The sequence below is a fragment of the Poecilia latipinna genome, unplaced genomic scaffold, assembly GCF_001443285.1.
Source record: "Poecilia latipinna isolate Pla-1442-1.1 unplaced genomic scaffold, P_latipinna-1.0 Scaffold453, whole genome shotgun sequence".
Lineage (NCBI taxonomy): Eukaryota > Metazoa > Chordata > Actinopteri > Cyprinodontiformes > Poeciliidae > Poecilia > Poecilia latipinna.
The window spans coordinates 258,071-280,431 of record NW_015113069.1 but is presented as its reverse complement, the minus strand read 5'-3'; the positions used below and the strand labels follow the sequence as shown (position 1 = coordinate 280,431).

General features: G+C 39.1%; 1 protein-coding gene across 2 annotated transcripts; it reads left to right on the top strand.

Moving 5' to 3' along the window:
• Window positions 1-998: 998 nt before the first annotated feature.
• On the top strand, window positions 999-16,033 carry ptbp2b (polypyrimidine tract binding protein 2b). Of its 2 annotated transcripts, none has more exons than XM_015038807.1 (17): window positions 999-1,116; window positions 2,535-2,556; window positions 2,688-2,739; window positions 3,037-3,200; window positions 3,302-3,373; window positions 3,463-3,534; window positions 3,658-3,816; window positions 3,973-4,083; window positions 4,522-4,690; window positions 5,215-5,292; window positions 6,727-6,839; window positions 9,794-9,827; window positions 11,989-12,081; window positions 12,220-12,336; window positions 12,835-12,934; window positions 13,021-13,098; window positions 13,481-16,033. In XM_015038807.1, the coding sequence occupies exons 1-17, from the start codon at window positions 1,109-1,111 to the stop codon at window positions 13,608-13,610; spliced, it is 1,572 nt and encodes a 523-aa protein (XP_014894293.1). In that variant the 5' UTR covers window positions 999-1,108; the 3' UTR covers window positions 13,611-16,033. The 2 variants fall into 2 exon arrangements, with proteins under 2 accessions (XP_014894293.1, XP_014894294.1); XM_015038808.1 differs by lacking the exon at window positions 999-1,116 and adding an exon at window positions 1,657-1,832.
• The last annotated feature ends 6,328 nt before the right edge of the window (window positions 16,034-22,361 follow it).

Genomic DNA, 22,361 nt, shown 5'->3' with positions numbered 1-22,361 from the left:
TCGAACCCAGAACCTTCTTGCTGCACGGCAACAGCTCTACCAACTGCGCCACTGTGCAGCCCCTCTGGCAAACTATGTCACAGTAAATCAAAGTAGTTTCAAAGAAATTTTATTAAAAAGAATAGGTAGTAAGGCATTAACTAATTTGTACAAAAATATTTAATAATTTGTATTAATTGTATTTGTTAATAATTTGATTAATGTTTATCTTAACTTTGTGGTTAACTTTATGGCTATCTACTCATCAATAGGGTAACTGAAAAAGCGTATAGCATACACTGTATATTCATGTATAAAAAAAATCATCCTTACTGTTCTTCCTCATGGAGTTGAATAAAGCTTTGTTGTTGCAGTAAACCATCTGTACTTTTAGGTGGAATGACACATTAACTGGATTCTTGTTGCAAAAACAGAAGGAATGTATGTGCATGTTTGTGATTAAGAAAATGTCAGAATTAAAAATGTTACATACTGATGTAAGGCATGATATAAACTTAAAACATATGTACTTTAAATATATTGTGGAGATATGGTTTTTTTTACAGAGTGCATATTTTCATAAACTAAACAAAGATTCCTGACTGTGTAGGAAAGACAACTACGTATGGAAGAGGATTAGGGCCACTGGAAAAAAGAAAAACAATCTGATTTTAAAGTCAGAACTGCTTTATTTTTATTTTTTCCAGTGGCCCCAATCCTCTTCCGTAGACAACCTTTCCTACACAGGAAAGGTTGTTATTTTTACAATAACTGTAAAAATACAGTTATTGTATTTTTTAGACCTCTAAAAATACAATAACTGACTCAGTTTCTTCAATTTTGTTTAATAATGTCCTGCTGGAAGGTGAAGCTTTACCTCAGTCTTAAACCTTCGCTACCTCTAACAGAATTTTTACTATCATTATTATTATTAGTAGTAGTAGTATTATTATTTGTAGTAGTACTAGTATTAGTACTCTCTGAAAGATACTCCCTACCGGAAGGTGGCGTTGAAGCGCCCTAAGGTTAAAGTTTGTCCCCAGAAGGAGAAGCACGCCCATTTTGCTTGCACAGTGTATGTCGAAGTGTGCTGGCATATCAGACAGACTGAAGAGGACAAAGAAACGCAATGGACGGGTAAATGTCATTATAAACCAAACTAATGCTTCTGCCTTCACTCTGCATAGTTGTATGTGTGTGACAGCAGACATTGCGACTTGGATTCAGCTTTTTCGAAGCATGCTACATGTTAGCTAATGTGTTATACCTTCGTTCTGAATCTTGCGAAAAACGTGATACAGCCAGCAAGCCTCGGTTAGGCAATGTGCTGCATATCCTGTCTGTATCCAGGCGTATTTTCATTTCACAAGACACTTAACCTCAGACGCTGAAGCTAGGAGTGTAGGGGAACGATACAGTAAAAAAAGAAAGAAAGAAACGTATTCTCAATAATTTGCGTTGTAACGGTAGCTAGCTGTATTATTATCTAGAAAAATAGACATAAAGGACTTTCATTACATGTTGACACCATTGTAGACTTTATAATGATGTTAAAAGCTGATAATAAAGCAGTTTGTTATGAGCCATGCTAATTGTCTGTCCACCTGTCAGTTGGTGCTGCTAGCTTAATCCCAACTGAAATAACGGTCCTTTGTTTGTTTGAGGCCAGTCTGCTGCACAGGACTGAGACTGTGATCAATGCACGGCTTTATCTCCGTTTCCGTCAAGCCTCACTGCTGAAAAACAGCTGCTAGGGTCAGAAATTAAGTCACTTTTTCATATGGTGATGACCTTATATAGGGTTTGCGTGGGATCAAGCCGCGTTTGTTGTGGACAAAACGCAACATTTCAGAGTAAAGAAATAACGAAAGGTACAATATTGGTTAATTTATGTCCTTGAATTTGCATTTAAACATGTGAGAAATGTTACTCACAATCGTATAAAAGTTTACAATCGAAATATATTTCTATTTATTGCCATGAAACGTTTATCTTTTGTTGTTGTTAGCATCAGCTAATTAGCTTGTAAGCTTGTCAGACCCCATAAGGTAATGTTTGTTACTGTACAATGTGATATTTACGCCAATTTTAAAAAAGCAGCACAATATTCTGCCTTTAACCCTACAAAAAACATGTCCAGCTTGCATTTTTTTCAAACTTAACATCCATCCAACCATCATCCCCCCTCTGTTATTCTTGGTGTGTTGGTTGGGAGGGTGTGGTGCCTATTGTCGACTGTCATTGTTAAAGTTGTTAATGGAACAAAAATTGAATTGTTTGAGTTCTTAATCTTGATGTATTCAGTGAATAAAAGAAAAAAAGTGGATGTTATGTTCAGTAATTTTGGACTGAATGAATGAAACAACTAAAGCTGCCAAAGGCACAAAATGGCAAGGAAGCGAAATGACCCACACTTATTTTATGATTTAGATAAAATTACATTATTTTCAGGTAAATATTTATAAGTAAGTAGTGCTGAGACAAATTTGTAATATATGCAGAAATATTCTCTCTGCCTTTGTTTCAATATCTTTTGTTTCCCATTCTATTTCCAGTGATGTTGCAGTTGGTGTGAAGGTAAACTACTTTACTTATTAATAACAAAACATTTTTTTTATTAGTCGGTGCTGTCATATCTGTCCAGTTCATCTTGTATTCAAGTTGGAGAGTAAAAATGTGACTTTCTGCTTTTTGTCCCTGTTATTTAGAGAGGCTCAGATGAGCTGAACATGTATAGTAGCAGCCCCAACTCAATGACAGGTGAGTTTGATCAAACCTGCTGACACACTTTATTTAAACATCCGCAATACGTTTTGTGCTCAGAAAGAAGGTCAGGAAATGACACGGAAAGTCATGTTCTGTAAACAACTCAACCTCAGCAGATTTCAAATAGATAGGTTTGACGGGTTTTTTTTTAATTCAAGGAGTTATTTACATGTCCAGCCTACTTGCCCCAGCTCCCCTTGTGATGGCTACAGTCGCTCAACTTTTGGATCGAGACAGCATTAAACTACAACGATTTCTGTTTAATGTTTTTGCTTGCGAATCTGTGTTCAGCAAACGGTAGTGACAGTAAGAAACAGCGCCTGGACGAGTCCCCTCCCTCCAGAGTGCTCCACATCCGAAAACTTCCCAACGAAGTGACAGAGACGGAGGTCATTGCTCTCGGCCTGCCCTTTGGAAAGGTCACCAACATTCTGATGCTGAAGGGAAAAAACCAGGTAGACTCTATAAAGTCCGAGCACATTAATACAGGCTTATTGTATAATGTTGCTCTCTCGGTTTTAAATATTGGCGATTTCATATGGTTCTTGTTTTTTAGGCATTTCTAGAGTTGGGCACAGAGGAAGCAGCCATCACTATGGTGAACTACTACACAGCTGTAACACCACAGGTCTGAACTCAGTGTTTTTATTTTTCTCATTTATTAATACATCATTTTGCTGTTAAACATAGTCATGTATTTTTGTTGTTTTTCTTCAGGTCAGAAATACTCCTGTCTTCATCCAATATTCTAACCATAAAGAACTGAAAACAGATTCAGCTCTGAACCAGGTATATATGGGCCTCAAATTTCGTTTCAGACACAGAGCTTCCTTGAATCGACCATTAACAGACGTCGCAGCGGAAGAGTTTTGTCATTCTAATGTTGTGTGCTGTTTATTTTGTCCCACCCAGAGAGCCCAGGCAGTCCTACAGGCGGTGTCAGCTGTCCAAGATGGCAGCTCTCCATCCTCTGACCAGGGCGTATTGGAGCTCGCTCCGCCCCCCAGCCCTGTGCTGCGAATTATTATCGACAACATGTTTTATCCTGTAACACTGGACGTTTTACAACAGGTAAACTCGGAGCATGTAAAACGTTAACACCGATAAAACATTGTTTTTTCTTATGGTCTTTAAAAGACCCATGATGGAATGACCTGATAATATTCATTGTTTTCAAATAAGTCCTTTTTATGTTTTTTTTTTCTTTATTTTTCTCCTTTGTTTCAGATTTTCAGCAAGTTTGGGACCGTTATGAAGATTATAACCTTCACTAAGAACAACCAGTTTCAGGCTCTTCTGCAGTTCAGTGACCCAGTCAATGCTCAACAAGCTAAACTGGTAGGATTCCAGTCAACACCGTGACCCACTTTGATCACATGATCTGATCCCACCCAATGATCATTGGCTCCTTCAATTAACAAAGAATTGAACCACTTTTAATGAAACTTGAAATTTAGTTTTGATCTACCAAAACACAGATGTTGCTGGTAAAGATGATGCAGCATCAGCTGTCACTTTCTAGGTAAAAGAACAACATGCATTATTACTTATTTAACTTTTAGTTTATTTACTGCATATTCTAATTGATTATTATGGTTCATGAAAAAAAAGTTATAATGAGGCTAAATCTTCAAACTCCCTTGTTAAAAATGTTAAAAATCACTGAATTTTTTTACTTTCTAAAATTGTCACTTTTACATTTTTTGACCTTATGCATGAAAAGACTAAATAAAGTACGATCATTGGTGACGCTCACACTTGTTTCTTCTACTCTAGTCGTTGGATGGACAGAACATCTATAATTCGTGCTGCACTCTGCGGATAGACTTCAGTAAACTGGTCAACCTCAACGTTAAATACAACAACGATAAAAGTCGTGATTACACCAGACCCGACCTTCCGACAGGAGACGGAGAGTCAACCAACAAGGATCATTCTTTACTGGGTAAATGCTCATCTGTTATTGGCTGTTTTTACAATGTTCATTCATATGATTTTATTTGCTGACACACATTTTTTTATCTGTATTTTTTTTTTATATTAAAATAGTTGATAACTTAATGCTACTGTGCATACAGACATGTGCTAACTGTAGATTCATGTCTGAGGAAATCTTTTAACTTGATCAACATGTTAAGGATGTATGTACTATAGATTTCCTAAAATGATACTACAATATGCCATAAATTGAGGCAAAACGAACTTAACTTGCATCTTATGTAGAAGATCGTGTTGGAAATGAACCCTAATGATTAGAAAGTGGAATTTGTGGGAAAGTTAAGGTTCTACGCTATTCAAGATAAATGCGTCAAATGTAAATGATGCGTTTCTCACAATGCTACCCAATTGCAACACTGTCTTATTATCTTTTAGAAGATGCCTGTGTCATTTCTGGTGAAAAACACAATTTTAAACCTTACTCTGCTTGGTATATGAGCAGTTGTTCATACCGTTGTTTTTGTCTTGTAGGTACCCCATCTGGAGCTCTAGCCTCCTACTCTAGTGGAGGAGGTTACTCATCATCTCTCTCCCTCTCACAGGGTGGAGGTACATATATATTTTTTGCTTTTAATTTCCATCCACTTGTCTCTCTATATGTCCTGCTAGGATAATTGAAAATGTCTTCAATTGATCACATTCTCAGCGATTCATTGAGCTAAATAATAAAAAAAAAGCTACATAAGAAAAGTTACTAGAATCTAGTAATATAGCTGAGCATGGGTGTGTCCGAATTCAGGGTCTGCATCCTTCGAAGGACGGATTTGTAGGCCGATTACGTCATAGCGTTGCGACAAGGCCTGTCCGAATTTAAAGACTCCTTCAAATGCATCCTTCAAATGCGTCCTTCTTTTCCCCAGATTTGAAGGATGGGCCCGGTGTATCCTTCACGGCCCACGATATCCCATAATTCATCGCGAGTTCCAACTGGGCGTTCAGGCAGAACAAATTATTTAGCTTTATAACACTTTAAATGACACAACGTGATTTGGTACAACGTTTTTAGGCGAGAATGTAAGTGTGTAAATCTCAAATATCTGCTCGGTTCATCAATACATCACCTAATTGCAATATTGCTCTGACATTTTCGGACCTGTCTGCTACCGCTGCGTTAACAGCCAGCTCCCCTCCAGCTGTCAGCTGGCCGGGCGCTCCAGGTTCGGTACACCGAGAGAAAACGCCTAACTCCTGGCACATTGTTATAAAAACTCCCGCTAGCTTTCCCCAATGAGTGGGAGTTAAACACCGATATTATTCAGACAGGTCTGGTTGAAAAATGTTTGGTTTATAAAGTATTTTTAAAGTATTTCATCGGTTTGATTGATTAATTAAAGTTAAGCCTTCAAACATAATAGGTTTATTTAACCGTAATGTCCTATCTGCGATGTGGAGAGTATTATATTTGTAAATGAATAATTTGTATTCCTTGTAGAAAAGTGCAGTGCACATTTGAACATTTTATAATCAAACTAAGAGATTTCCTTTTTACTATGGAACATCCTTTACTATAAAAAGTGAAGAATAATATAGAAATCAGTAATACATGACTGAAAAACAAACTGCGGCTCCGTTGTTTTTTTTTTTCTTCTCTGCTCTCTGCTTCACGCTGTCACGGTTGCTTGGCAACATGAGTTACGCTGAGGTGGGGGCGGGGACAGTTGGTGAAGGCTAGACCTGTCCGAATCCACAGATATTTTTCTTCCGGTCTTAGTTTATTCACGGCCTTCGAAGGACCCGTCCTACGTAGCCCAGTCCTTCAAAGGATGCAGACCCTGAATTCGGACACAACTCATATCTCTGTTATTTTTTTGCCTATTAAATCTATGAGGAACAATTATTCTATTACGGCAAAGAATGAAATGAGAAGCTGTTTGTCTTTAAAAAAAAAGTTCAACTCATTCTAGTTTCTTTGTTGATTTTTTTTCCTTATATTTTGGTTTTGTATAATACAGACTTGTTTCTTACCCTGGGCTTTCTCTTCAGGAGCCATCAGTCCCCTGAGCGCAGCAGCGGCGGCGGCGGCGGCTGCGGGTCGCGTTGCTCTGTCTGGATCCGGAGTGTCAGGAGTCCTGTTGGCGTCCAACCTGAATGAAGAGGTACACTAACCACAAGCAAAACCTTTCACACTAGAATCAGTTCCATAGGCTCTAGTTTTGCTCACTCATATTTACGATATATTTAACAGTTTTGGATGATTCTTCTGAGTTAATAGTATGCATTCTTGTGTGGGTGTGTGATTGTATGAGTGCTATGCATAACTTATGTTATTTTTTTTATACAAGTATGGATCCTTCACCTCAGAAGTCTCTTTATTTCCTTGTAACCGTACCGGATTTTTACAGCGACAGGATGACTGTGGAACATAACGGTTTACAGCTTAGTTTAAGTAAATAATTTTATTTTCTTTGTCACTTTTTCGAACTCTTTCAAGACTATTTTTGGAGGAGGATTTTTATAAATGCAAACACACTGAAGAAACCCCACACTAAGACAACAGTCTGTTTTTTTAAAGCATAAACTGACTTTGCAACATGGTAAACACAGGTTTTTAGCACCATAATAGTGTGGTTTGCTTCTCAGAGCGTTTTTACATTCGGATGAGGATTTATTTCTTTACGAGAGAGTCAGCCTTAACTTGGCAAAGCTCTTTTTCTTCACACAAAGAATTGTTTTTGTGCGTGGGCATGTGCATGAATTTTTTATTTTTTATTTTTTTCTTGCCATGAACTGTGATGTTCTAAACTCTGAGGTCTTTTTAGCTAATTATGTCCAACCACTTTGTCCATACCAGGTAGTACACCTTCAGTTAAACTTTTGACATGTTTTTTTTTTTTTTTTCCATTTTTCTGTACCTGACAGATGAACAAAATTTATTCTTTTTTATTTTTATTCTTACAATTATGTTTATTCTCAGTCACGTTTTCTGAATTCCAAATATGTATCTACTTGAATATCTCTATCTCAACTGTATCTGCTATCCTTTCTTATGTTTGTTGCTGTCTTTCTCTCTCTCTCTCTCTCTGTCTGTTTCTCCAAGTACCTGGTGAGAGGATAAGGCCAAGGTGCAGGAGTTTTATCTTGGCCGTATTAAACCGTCTCACTCTTCTATTTACCTCAAGACCGGGAGACACATGCCAGCAGTGTTGCGTTTGACCACTCTAAAAGGGTTATCAATACAGTAAACCAATATGCTCTAAGAGCATTTTAAGCGTTGGCTTTGGTTATGCTGATGCAAGGAGTAATCTGTGTGCTTTCAGTATTGCGCAGTAGAAGGGGTGAAAAAAATGTTCTAAAGCTATTCTGGTGGTGATTCAGAAATAATTTGGTGAAAACGTAACATTGAAATTATGCCTCACACTTTTAACAAGAATGTGGTCGCACTTTGTTTAAAAAGCAAGAATTATGAGCAGTGATAACAATGCAATAAACAATAGGAAGTGGTTCATTTCTGGTGGTTGAGTTTCTCAGTTACTCATTATTTAAAAAGAAATCCAGATATTGTTATCAGCCGTTTTATTTTGGTAATGTTTCCCTGGCTACTGCATTGTCATCTATGTAGGTGTAATAGTTAAATTATTAAATTGAACCTTCGATTTGCTCTGCAAACATACACAATGCTGTTTTTGAACATGCTTGAATCGAAACCAACTCTGCAATATCAATCATGGATGTTCAGCTAACCTTTACTGCTCATAAGATGTAGATTTTAGTGACTAAAATGCTCATTCTCCAAGATTAGACAACAAGGTAATGAAAAATTAAGAGGAGATTTAGGATTAATCCCAACCAATATAACTATGGTAATATTCAGTCATTTTACAGGCCTAGGATATACACTTTAATTTCCTATGTAAATTAAAGTGGTTGAGTGTTAATTTCAAGCTTTGAATGTTGAGTCGTGTCACTTGTTCCTCATCTCTTCACTCTGTCATCAGTTAAAAAAGCCTCTAATGCTCCATGTTACCAGCATTACACCACATGCACAGCAGGAATGAAACCAGCAAACCCAAAGACGATTGTTTGCATTTATGTTTGAAAGCGAAGAGGCGCCACTTTTTCCTGGGTACCGAATCCAAAATCCATCCACACCCATCAATTGGTCACACGTCTGTTTTGTGTCGGCATCGACCCCCACATCTCAGCATGTGATTTATTTTTGTTATGCAGGACTCACGGTGTTTTTACCTAAGTCCTTTAAGCATTAGAAAGCAAAGGCCGTGTCATCTTGGAGAGATAAACTCATCAGTCTGACCTGCTCATCACGTTCGGCAGTCCTAACGGTGCCTGCTCACCTTCAGCCATCCGCTTCACGGCTCTCCCGCCGCTCATTCTTTTACTCTGAGGTTATGATTCGTTCGGAGAACCCTTTTTTGTTTTGTTAATTTCCTCTCATCCCTCCTGTTCTTCACTTTTACATGCATCCAACAGAATGAGTGTGTGTGTGTGTGTGTGTGTGTGTGTGTGTGTGTGGGCGGGCGCTCTCGCACGCACGCGTGCGAGTGTGTGCTACTGAAATAATGGAGTGTGACTTTGGAATCCTTTATTTTGCGTGCGTGCTTTTTGACTCAATCAGCAATCATTCAGACTCCGTTGATGTTCCACTGATGCTCTGTTTACTGACCTCTGCTTTGGTTTTTGTCCTCCTCTCCTCCTTTCTCCCCTCCCTGCCTCCTTTCTTCCCTCCTATGCTCCTCTCATCCATTTTTATTTTCTCTCCATTTGACTCTCCCTATAAACCACGCATTCTTTAACGCTAAATCTTCTTCTGAACACCTTTTCTCTACTTTTCTCCCCCAATTACTTCTTTCTATTCCTCTCACATTTCTTAATCTAAACTGGACTTTGGCTTTGCCATTCTGACCTCACCCTTCCCACCCACCCCCCAAACCACCCCCTCCATTTTTGCTTCACCCCTCATCATCATGGAAACAACCACCACCTCCCCCTTCGTCCAACGCTGGGCGGTCTGATCTATACCTTCGTCTCTCCTCTTCCTCCTCCTCTGCTCCTCCTCTTCCTGTCCTCTGCTCTGCGGTCTCTCTCTCTAAAGATGGTCACGCCTCAAAGTCTCTTTACCCTCTTCGGTATGTTCAATCTCTTCTATTCTATCTGTATATCTCTCTCTGTTAATCCAGTTTTGTTCACTTTCTTCAGTGATGTGGTGAGCACTCTGCTCTTCTCTATCTGCCTGTTTTTTCAAGCTCTTCTCTGTCACATTGTACATTGCAAAGTTGAAACGTGCTACTGTCTTTACACTGAAAGAGCAGTGAGTCTGGGAGATTGTCTCTTTGGTCAGCTTATCTATTAATTGATGAGAACAAAGACACCAGAACCATTAAGGTCTTATGAAACCTTTAGCCTGCTCCTTAGCTTGTAGGTTCCTGCTTCTTGAGTTAAAATGGGGGGAAAAGAAATCCAGCCAGATCTCTTGGATAAACTTTATAACGTTGCTTTTTTTTTTTCTTTTTCCTTTTTTTTTTTTTGACTGATCGAGAACTGTCCTGCTTTCCTCGTCATCCCTTGCGTTTGTTCCTAACCTCCCCATGATCAGTGACCTGGAGAAATATTGATTTTCCTCAAACATAACGTTCCAAACATAAAACTCACTGGGGCTTCCAACTAATGATTATTTTAATTATATATTAACCTATCGATTTCTCTAATAATTAATGGAATAAAAAAAAAACCTAAGGTTTGCATTGAGCCACTTTTTAATAGAATATTAGAAATACATTAAAATATGCAAATGAAAAAAAATATTAAATTCCTTTCTTAAGTAAGAAAAAAACATTTCGTTTCCTAACATGCAATAACACAGTAAATCTAAACCAGGTAAAGATAAAACTGCACCACTTCAGGAGTTTTGGCCAAAACATATATTTACAGATAAAAGTGTTTTTATCTTGAATTCAAAATGTCTATATTTCTATGTGTAGTTTTGGTTTTATTGCTGCTCTTAATGGGGTTTTTTTTCCAGCAAATTGCCTTTTTTTGTCTATTATTAATCAAATACTAAATTAGTTGACTATTTCAATAATTGATTCGTCACAATTAATCCGATTGATCCCTAATTTATTTTGAGATTTCATTAGATTCACCAACTCATGCAAAATGAAGACAAATTACACAAGTTCTGACATTTTCTGCTCCTGAAAATCTGAAAATTGTGGTATGTTATTTGTTTTCTGCCCCATCTACTCTGAGATCCCTAAAATAATAGACCTCTAAAGCTAGCTTGAATGTTAAATAAAATCCAGGTCTGTGTTAATCTAAGCAAGTAACATGAAAATACCTGATGCTTGAAAGCTTACATGTGAGTGAGATGGACACTAAGAACGTGTGTTTTTGTTTTTGCGTGTTGTAGCTGTTCTAACGCCAATATTGAGCAGATATGAGCCTAACTATGAGCCTAGTTTACCAGCACAGAGCCAATCTCAAACTCTCTGCGAAGCTGTCCCCACTGATGCTCTGCAGAGTAACATCTGGACAGGGAGCCAGGTCCTTGAGGGTTGATGTTCTCACCACATTAATGGGTCAGTTGATCACAGCAATCCAGTGTACTCACCAGGACTAGCTCTAGCTCTCCCTCTTTGCCTTTTCTCTCTCAAATTTGTAACGAGTTGTTGTGGTCATATAATTGATCTCTCTTTTTCTAAAACTGTGCTGTTGGGAATCCCTGTCATCCAAGCCGGGCACAGATATCTCTAAAGTAAAAACATTTACCCCCCCGCTCTCCCGCCCTACAAAAGCATTAAAGGAACTCTGTTGATTTTTTTCTTTTTTTTTTCGTTTGTATCTACATAAGTGTTACCAGCAGCAGCATGTTCTTTCAGGTTTAGTAAGTGTTTTCTTCCTGCACCGTTTTACAGTTTAACCACCTAATCAAGCTGCACTCATGCCAAACATTAACCTGCCAGCCGGTTTGAGCTGTGTGTCAGTGTTAAAGTTCAGCTGAGGTGTCGCCACATTAAACGACTCAGATCATTTCAAGCACTTGATTGAATTGTAGTAGAAGTCAAATGGGAAGAGTCCATCTTTTCTTTTCATTTGTCTTTCTAGCACTAACTTGATTCCTTTCATCCTTCACACCTCTTCTTTTTTTATCTTGGTCGGCTCCATCTCTCCTGCTCTGTCTGTTCTATCCTTCTCATCTACTCCTCCGCCCTCGTCTCTCCTGCTCTCTCTCTTTCTCTGTCTGTCTCTCTCTCTCTCTCTCTCTCTCTCTCTCTCTCTCTCTCTCTTCAGGTGTCTCTGGTGATGTCCAGAGGGTGAAGATCCTCTACAACAAAAAGGACAGCGCTCTGATTCAGCTTTCTGATGGCAACCAGGCTCAACTTGGTAAGATGTGGGAACGTTGTTGGTATAAATTTATTTCTGACAGTGTGTTAAATTCTATTGGGAAGTTTTAAAGTTTTGGGAAGTTTTAAACTTTGAAGCTTCTCATTTTCCCATCGTCCGTGTTTTCGTTGCCCGCAGCAATGAGCCACCTGAACGGTCAGAAGGTGTTTGGTAAAGTGATGAGAGTGACTCTGTCGAAACATCAGACAGTAGCTTTGCCCAGAGAAGGACTGGATGACCAGTTACTCACCAAAGGTAAGATGATTCACATTGTTATGATTTGAATTTTGTTGCTTTTTAATATATATTATAAATATAAACTTTGTAGTCTTGCATTTGTTCCAGCCATTAGTTGGTGACGGTCTCTCCTTTTGCAGCAGGATAATCTACAGCACAGAAATAATTTCATATCTGAATGTCTAAAAACACATAATAAAGTTTTTTTATTTTTATGTGGCCTAGTCCAAGTCCAGACTTGAATCTTAATGAAATTCTGTGGCAGGATCTTAAACTGGCCTTCCAGGCTTAAGACCCATCAAATGCAGCTGAAATAATTAATCCTTTAAAGAAGAGTCGACCGAATTGATGAAAGAGAGATTAATGAATTGACAACAAGGTGAAACACTTCGGTTTGTTTCAGTGGCTTCGATAACCGGCTAAAACAACAGAAGCCGTCGGCTCATCCTTGTGCAGCAAGCAGCTCCAGAACAATCCTGTTCTCTCATGTGAATGTTTTGTTTTTTTGTCGTACAGATTTTTCTGGCTCCCCCCTCCATCGCTTTAAGAAACCAGGGTCTAAAAACTTCCAGAACATCTTTCCTCCATCTGCAACACTTCACCTCTCCAACATCAGGTAGCAGGAAATTCAGACGTATTACTTTGCGGTCTGGATCGCAGTTTTTTCACCCTGTAAACGTCGATTGGTGTTTTTGTTCCTAGGGATGGAGTTGGAGAGGACGATCTACGCCGGCTGTTTTCCAACAGCGGAGGAACTGTCAAGGCCTTTAAGTTTTTTCAGTAAGACGTATTTCAGATCAGTCAGAGCTGTTTTGAAGGGTCCGACCTGTTAGTTCTGATTTCTCTTTGAGTTTGACTCACAGGAAATTGAGGTGTTACAACAATGTCCCAGTCTGATCAGATTTTATCTAAACTCAAAGGTTGTTAAGGATCCTCCACGGATCCACGTTGCTGGATTTAGGGGACGGGAGGAAAAAAGTTTGCATGATTTAGTGTTGGATGTGGTGATCAACAGTTTGTCACAGGGAAATTTGCTGGGTTTTAATCATTAATTGATATTTGCATCACTAAATAAACAGTTTTTTTTCTTTTGTTTGTTTTTTTAACTAGCATATCCGGTGTATATATACAATGATTTTTAACTGCGCTGTCTTGCTCACAGGGACCGTAAGATGGCGTTGATCCAGATGTCGTCGGTGGAGGAGGCAATTCAGGCTCTGATCGACCTTCACAACTATGACATGGGAGGAAATCACCATCTTAAAGTTTCCTTTTCAAAGTCCACCATCTAACCCGCACACCAAACTCCTAAACAACGTCTTTGACTAGCAAAGAAGCCACTACCATTTTTTTTTTTTATTATTATTATTATTTTTCTTTTCTTTGAATAGTTTATTTTTTTGTTGGTTTGTTTTGTTGAAGTATTGTAAAAATGCAAATTCCACTAACTGTGTTTTCTTTCTTTAAAGCAGTGAAAACTGTCCTGCGCTCGGTTTCTTTTCGAAGGCGTCTCTGCTTTGACCTTTCCCTCCTCTTTAAAGAGCAGCAAAACACCAGCTGAATGTTGTTTTCTCTTTAGTTTCTATAGGTCTCAATCCACTGCAGTGTCACTGTTGAGTTTTGTTACAGGTGAACAGACGTTCTTTAAGAAGTAAAAACTAGTGATTTTTAAGCCACTACTTGGTGCAAAGTGCTGTTTTGATCTTGTGTTGCTTCACACAGAAAACCTGTGACTGTTCAGGTTCCGGTTCCCTTTGGATTAGTGGAGGAGGGCTGAGGTCTCCTTTCATTTTCTGCCCCACATTATGATGCTTTGTAAGCCACCGAGACATTCTTCATGCTTCAAAGCAAATCACAATATTACCCTTTTCAGCCCTTCACTTGTCTGAAGTGCTCAGATTTTGACTGATACAGTCTCAGTGCTTCATTTCACTTTGTTCAATCTCACCATTTACATTTATACAGGTCAGTTTATTTAAAAAAAAAAAAAAGAATCTACACTGAGGGTCAATCTGAAAAATAATTTGTTTTAAAGTAGGACCCTCAGGGTAAATACTGGGGCATGCAAAGTTTTGGGCATTTCTGATCAAAATGTATTTATATTTTAAACTCCCTGAAGCACTCAGTGTAGCATAAGCTTCAAGTAAAAACAGTAACCTGTCCAACTATGTTTAAAAGCATAATGGCCGCTTAATTTAGATACTTAGATTTTAGTTCTAGATTGACTTGAGATTAAAGAAATAAATTGGATATTAAGTCATCTAATGAATACAATTCAAGATTTTGTTATTAAAATCTGTAGAAAATACTAACAAGGATTTAAGATTTTAAATTAAACCTTTGAACCCAAACCTTTTTGCATGGTCTTAAAAGAATGCCACATTCCTAATTAAACAAAACGTTTTCATTTAAAGGGAAAAATTTTTTTTTTTTTTTTTTTTTTTTTTACTGTTTCACAGAAGCAAATATAACCACACTGGCTCTCATTAAGCGCTGTTCAGCAATCCTCCGGAAAAACCTTTTCAGTCCCATCTGTAGACGTTGCTACACAACCCAGGTGTTTTGTTGTTTTTTGATGCCATGCATCGTGTCATTTGCAGGTCTTCAGTTTCCAGAGATGCTTAGAGACCACCAATATTTTGGTGTGTTAAAGTTTGTAGCTTTTTATGCACAGATGGTTTCCTTAAACCCAGCACACACCGTCTCATATCAAGTCAGACAGGACATGGACATTTTATGAAAAATCAAAGGTAATTTCCTGTCTTCTTTGACCAGGAGAGAAATTAATCAGTCACTCTACTTGTTATATGGAACAACCACAGATTTACCGACTCAAATTCTTGACCACAATCCCCTCATGGCAAAAGATTTTGTCCAAAACCGTTTATAAACAGCAGTGTAAAATTGCCACCATTTGCGGATGACACCTTGGTGTTCCTGAATCCTCCCCTTTTCAGTGCTGGATGTTGAATGTATTGATGTTGCCACACTGCAATCGTTGCCGGGGGTCACCATGCAGAGCTTGCTCACTATGAAGGAGGAAGCCTGTTCAAATCGCATCTCCTTTGTTCGAAACGCAGCTGGGTGCATGCTACTGCTGTGTTTAAATGAGGTTTCTACATGTGATTCTGCTTTTGGTCTCTGATTTTGGGAGATCTGTTGGGACCACATGTGCCTTTAGTCTGTGTTCTGGTTTTACTGGTGATACTTTAGTGTATAAACGGATCATTTTATTTGGTTACGTTTGCTGGTTTTGTGGTTTGAACCTGTACAAAGCCAATTTTTGAAAGTTTTGTCGAATAAAAAGCTTCTGACTGAGTTCAGCTTCGACCTTCCAATTTTCAAGCATTTTCAAGTGATGCTCAGGAGGCTTCAGCGCACTCGTCAGAAGCTTTCCTCATGATTCTTGATTTAAGACGGAGAAAGACAAAAAGGCAGACGTTGCAAAGCCGAGGTGAACTCGAAGCTCGAGGGCGTCTCCAAAGTAGGTTTCATTTTCCCAACAATTTCTCATAGCTGACATTTTTGTTTTTGAGGCTTTATTGTAAATTTTCTACTTGATTTAAGTCTGTTTTGTGAAAAGATTTCAGACTAGCACAAATTAAACTCGTCTTTTCTACCAACAAGCGCAAGTAAAGTGTTTTTGTGTATGAACTTCGAAGCCTTTGATCTCATCTGTATCTTACCTGTAATAAACTTGTCTGTTCTCACTCTGCTCAGTTCTGCCAATCTCACTTCTTTCTCTCCACTTTTCTCTCTGTACTTTCTCAAATTAGACATTCTTACTTTTTTTTCCAGAAATGAAACGAGGACATTCTTGAGTGATAATACATCCAGCTTCCACGGTTTTCTCACATTACAAGCAAAATGCTATTTCATTGGGATTCTAGTTGCAGATTTGTTTACATCTTTTCATATCTGTGTCATGAATGCATAAACAGCAGTTTGAAAATGGTACGTGCCCACGTTAATGATCCGTTAATACATCATGGTTGCAGCTGGAGTACTTGCGTTTGCACTTCAAACACCGAGGACTGAGGGAGCTTGCTGTGGATAAACAAGGACACACACTGATGAAATGTGACACAAATGGAGGCTCTAAAAATCTTTTTTTATATATATAAATGGGTCTTGATTGGATTTGTTTCCCAATGGCCTGTTTGTGAAGTTGGATCCCGCGCTGCTCAGTAAAATCTAAATTACTTTATAATATGTGAGACCACTTTGGGGAGCAGCTTGAGACCGGACTGTTGAGTGGGAAATTAGCACTAAGTGAAACCTTTGCTCTCATCTCTCCGTCCTCTTCCTTTGATTTCTTTATCAAACGGTCACTAATGAAGCTCTCATTTCAGCCCAGTGAGCCTCTAAAAGGGAATAAGGGGGAACAAAGAGGCAGACAAAAGACAGCAAATCTGGACTGATGAACTCATTCTTGGTAATTAGCCGTCTTTGGGAAAGCCTGAATGGTTTAGAATGGAAATACTGAGCAGCACACACCCATCCGAGCCAAGATCTGAATCGTGTTGTAAACATCACACTTGAATATAGAAGAAAACATTAACTGCTCTGACTCCTGTTTGAAAACAAGCAGCCAAAAAAATTGTCATATTAAAAAAAGAAAGTGTAAATAGGACTATTTCTAATACATAGTCCACAATTCTGTTTTTTGTTCTTTTATTTTTGACGTTTTAACCCTGCCTCAGAAGTTAATCTTGGGCTTAACTTTAATACTGATCCGATAACTGCATATTTATGTATTATATGAATATTATAGTGACCTTGAAGCCCCCTGCTGGAGTGGGGGACTCTAAGCAGCTACTAAGTTGTTTGCATAGGGCTTTGGCAGTCTGGTTAAAGTTAAAGCAAAACTCCACAAACGTTTGACCTTACATTTGTAACAGTGTTTTTGTCTTTTCAGAAAATAAAAGTAGTTAAATGACACTTATTTAATCGTAAAACACAATGTAAAAGTACTGACTGAATTTTAATATCTAATAAACTACTGTTATCCTTGTCTGCATTTTTTGCTACATGCAGTTCCACTGTTCATCGCCAGAGGTCAGTGTAAACCATATGTTGCAGCCTTTCGAAGACTAGAGAAATGGCTTACATCATAACTAATAAAACCAAAGAAAAAATAGGTAAAACCTTTACCTATATACAAAAGGGAAATATTAACATCAAAACACAAACAAAAATAAACATATTTAAGCTGTAGCGTTGTGAGTAAGGGTAAAACCTGTGACACGAGCGAGGAGTTTCTATTGGTATCAATCAGCCTAAACCCCCCGTGTATATTTTATAACTGGACCCTCATCATGTGACCCAGCAGACACACACGCGTCTAAAGAGGAGAATAAAGGGGTGATAGAGTTACAGTAGTGAACAACTGCTGTGTCGTGCAGATGGTGGATGGAGCTTCACGCCAGGTGCAGCTTCTGTTGAGCCCTGCAGGTGGTATTCAGCTGAGTTAGCCGCCCTCCCTCTGCCTCCTGCGTCACTTTCACCTGAATCACCTGTTGATGAAATACGAAAACACGCGCTTCATTTAAGCTACTGTTAAAAAAAGAACATTCAGAAGAAAGTTTTGTTTTATTTACTTTGACTTGTTTGCATCTGTGGAGTGGATAAATCAAAGAAATATTTGCAGCAAAAAAAAAAAGAAAAAAAAAAAAGACACCAGGGTAATTAATTAATGAAGGGTTTCCCACAACAGGATGCCACAAGATACAGCATCTTTAGAAAGTGCAATGAAATTCTGCTTTGGTGTATTTGGATCCATGGCATCACAGCTGATCAGCTGGTATTAGTAAATAATAAGATGACAGATGTGTATTCAAGTATTCAAGTCTGCCTTGACAACATGCTTTAATCTGTTTTATTCTTTAAATTAGTTTCTTAAATCCATCAGCTGTTCTCAAATGTGACTCAAATGTGTTACATAAATCGTATGAGCACCTTTAAAGGAAGGAAGGAATTTGAAAAACATACAAATATGCAGGAAAATTAAATGGATGTCCAATCATACGCTGGGGGGAGACTGTAATCTGAGGCGTAGACTTGACCTAAATAACAACACAACAGCAAAAGTTTTAGAAACCTGATTGCATCATGTTGTTCTACAGATGACAAACTATGCGAAATGTCTACATTGCTATTGTATTTATTGTCTCTGTGACACCACCATTGTAAATAGTTTTGAAGCGCTGAAGTTATGTGCTGTTTTTGAATGTGTTTGCAACGCTGTGACTGAGCTAAATTAAGTTTACCTCATCTACATTAGAGTGAAAGGTAATAAATACATGCAAGCTGCCTGACCAGATTAATGTCACATTGACAACTTAGCCCTTTGAAATCTAGACCAAACATTAACATATTAACAGAGACGTTCTTTTTATGGCACTTTCCTGTTTCCTTTCAAAGAGGCCGACCTCCTGCTGAGCTCTTTGGGATGATTTCCTGCCGTAATATTCATGATCCATTCGCTTCAAGGAAGAAAAGAAGACAGACACATTTTACTGGCAAAATTCCACTACAGCAACACACTGCTGTGAAAAAGCATCTTCCAAACCTGATTGATCTACCTTAATTGATGGAATCATATATTTTTTCTACCAGAAAGTCCTGAAGGAGGACTCCCAGCAGTCAGTTTGTTATTTTGAGATCAACCAGACAATAACCCAGAATCCACCTGCCTAAAACCAAACCTGACCAAAACTCAATTCACGCCTTAATCCTGAACCTAATCCCAAAAAAACCAGTACTTCTTCTTGTTGGGCCCCATAAGGAATTGTGGGTCACCACCACATATATTTTACTGGAAAAATTGGCCTTACGAGGTGAAAAATGTCACAGAAATCAAGCTAATTATGTCTCTGAATCAGTTCAGTTCTGCAAAGAAGAAGAGCGGGTCAAAGTTCATCCACAGGTCTTTACTAGTTACCTCAAATGCTTTGGTTAATCCTAAACAACCAGTTAGGATTAGGGGGCAACTACTTTATTGCATGAGGCCATGCTGGTGTGAATAGCTTCTCCTTAATACATGAAATAACCAATAACAAAATGACCTTTTGTATTCAGTCTTTATCAGATAGTAAAGATTGTAATGGATGGATGGATGGATGGATGTAAGTAAGTAAGTAAGGAAAGAAGGAAGGTTTTGTCTGACCAATAGCGTTTCTCCTCTCTGATGACCTCACAGCCCCCCCATCCCCTGCCCTCCTCCATGTTGTGTGTGCGCTCAGTGATGCAGATGATCCTCAGATCTCTTCCCCTCCCCCGCCGGGCCTTCATTTTCCTCACTCACACAGTCCTTGATGGAGCGGGGGAGAGGGCAGAGAGAGGGAGGGGGAAGCGGGCGGAGGTCATTAGTCAGGGGGAATGAAAAGAGAGCAGCCGCCCCAACACACACACACACACACGCACACACACACACACACGCACACACGCACACACACACAGAGAGTGAGCATGTACAGGCCTCATCCATGGGTGACAGCTACATCAGTGTTTGTGATGATGTGACCCCCCCCTCCCCCCACCCCACCACTACCAACAATGCTCCATTAAGACCCAGCCTGGTGTCAGAGGAGCAGCAGTGAGCAGGTTAGCTCCTCTGCTGCCGCGATGTGTAGTAAACATGATGGAAAGCCTCCTTTCTTCTCGCAGCCCGAGATCTGGAAAACAATACAGCGCCATCGATCAAACGGAGACAGTTCTCACTGTAGTGAACAGAGAGACGGAAAGCAGATCTGGAAATTAACAGATCACATGACATTCATTAAAGCCTAATTATCATTTGGCTCATGTGCTTTTAAGTGCTGAAGGACAATAATCCCATTCAGGTTTCACACAGCGCAGGCGTATATCTCTGTTTCAGGCCTGACTGACCCTGTTATGTGTTATTCTGTCCCAACTAATGCAGCCTGACCGTGTCCTAATTTTTCATAATAAACTCTGAAGATGTGACATTTCTAACAGTAGAATTCAACATCTGTGACTACAGACAGAGAAGGTGAAATGGAGAATAAGTGGGGAAAGTTCAAGGCAACTGGACCAGCCTGGACTCCAAAGATGGCTTCCTTCAGATTAGTATTTGCTTTCATACTGTGGTGGAACAGGGAGGGACTCATATGTGGTCTTTCTGCTACTCTTTCATCATCCTACTTTATGGTTTCTTTAGATGGGGGTGGGGTGGGGGTAAAAGGTTCTTTTAGACCTCCAATGGTTTTCTGATAAACTCTCAAGTAGTGTGGTTGTTTCTTACTTCCAGTCTCACTGAATCTGTTTTGGAGCTTTTAAAGGGGCAGTATTATGCCAAATGTAGCTTTACATCCTCTTGTGATGTTATTCCCTTATCAAAAACAAACCTGAGTGTTGCTTTCTTTCATGGTTGTTTGAGAAATCATTTAATCTCCCATGGCAACCAACTGTGCAAACGCCTGGGTGGACCTAGCTCCGCCTTCGAGACGCGGCTTCCAGGCTTCCACCTCACAAAGCGACGCTCCCTCATGACTCCTCCCCCATTCAGCTCCTTAAGACTAGCTGGTGTGCAACTGCACACCAGCTACTTCTCAGTGATCATATTTCATTTTTATTGCATTTTCATAACAACTGAAGTTGACATGGTTGCTTCATTGTGTTATAAAATGGAAAGCACATAACACCTTTCCTATTTCCTTTTTTTAATTTTTTTTTTATTGCTGTTTATGCTATTCAGTATATTTTTGTCAGTAATGTGATATCAAAATCTAAATATTTACATGAGTACTTTTGGTATTATACTTCTGCTTGTTCTGAATAAACATTAAATCATGTCTGCTGAAATCAGACATAATGGTGCAAAAAAAATATATGAAAAAGAATAATACATATGCAAAGTATCAGGTGGACAAAGTGGCTGTTTTGTGTCTTAATCTTTCAGGATAAATCATCTTTAGGTGAAATGTTGACATTGTAGAATTCAGAAGGAACTGTGAAAACAAAATCAGTTTTTTTCTTAGATTTTTAGTTTATTTTTACATTTATCTCCTTCATAAAACCATCCATTTGTATTTGGGGAGAGCCGCCCTTCATCATATTTGGTGCAATAATGCAAACAGCCTCATGTGCATGTGACATTTACCACTTCCTTATAATTTATTACTCCGCCTGCTGCATTCAAAGACCAGGTCATATGTAATGAACATATTGTATTAATGAGATTAGCGCCTTCTTGGGCCAGCAATCCGTCAGTCCATCTGTCTTTTCATCCGCTTGTCTGTCCCCTCATCCATCCATCAGCGCTCTCTCGGCCAGCCAATCGATACCTGATGTCAGGATGAGGTAAGTGATGACTTCAGAGTCATTAAGTGATATGATAGGCGGACACGGTGCCATCAGCAGCCGCAGCTGGAAATGGATGGGCCCCAGACACCCTGGCTCGTATTTCACTGGTCCCTCCCTCTCACACACACACACATTTATACACTCCGCAGACACACACCAGCCCTGCGAGGATCTCCTATCTCCTGCCATAGAAATGGATTTTTCCTCTGCAGACCACACAGGCCAGATTCATATCTCTATCGATTTAGATGAGGAGATGAACTGAATGGGATGAAATGGGATCGGCCCCTGAAATAAATTAGAAATTAATCATATCGATCAGATCCAGATACACACATGGCAGCAGTTACACATATAGCGCATAATGAGTCTGGCTGCAGCCATGCAACGCTCCTCCCCACGTGAGCCGTAATCTGAAATTAATAACGCAGCAAAGCTGCTGTGAGCGCCTTGAGTCTCCTCAAAACGCTGGAGGTCAATCACAAGGGAATCCTGGTCCTTCCTGCAGCTGAGCGGTTCCAGGAGAAGATGCTCCAGTCGTACGTTAGCTGTCTGCTTCTGAGGTTTTCAGGTGTGATGGTAAATGAGGAGAAACTCATGAAAGCCATAAACCGGTTGGTGTTAGAAGATTACAGCCTGATCAGTGGTGTCTGGCAGGTAGAGCTGATTGCAGAAGTATTCATAAACAATTACAGATTCTTTCACATTCATGACTT

Bases quoted from the DNA above. Each gene is read 5' to 3' on its own strand.
- ptbp2b (XM_015038807.1), top strand. The intron at 4,084-4,521 runs GTAGGATTCCAG...CTTCTACTCTAG, and splicing joins ATGCTCAACAAGCTAAACTG to TCGTTGGATGGACAGAACAT. The intron at 12,337-12,834 runs GTAAGATGATTC...TTTGTCGTACAG, and splicing joins TGACCAGTTACTCACCAAAG to ATTTTTCTGGCTCCCCCCTC.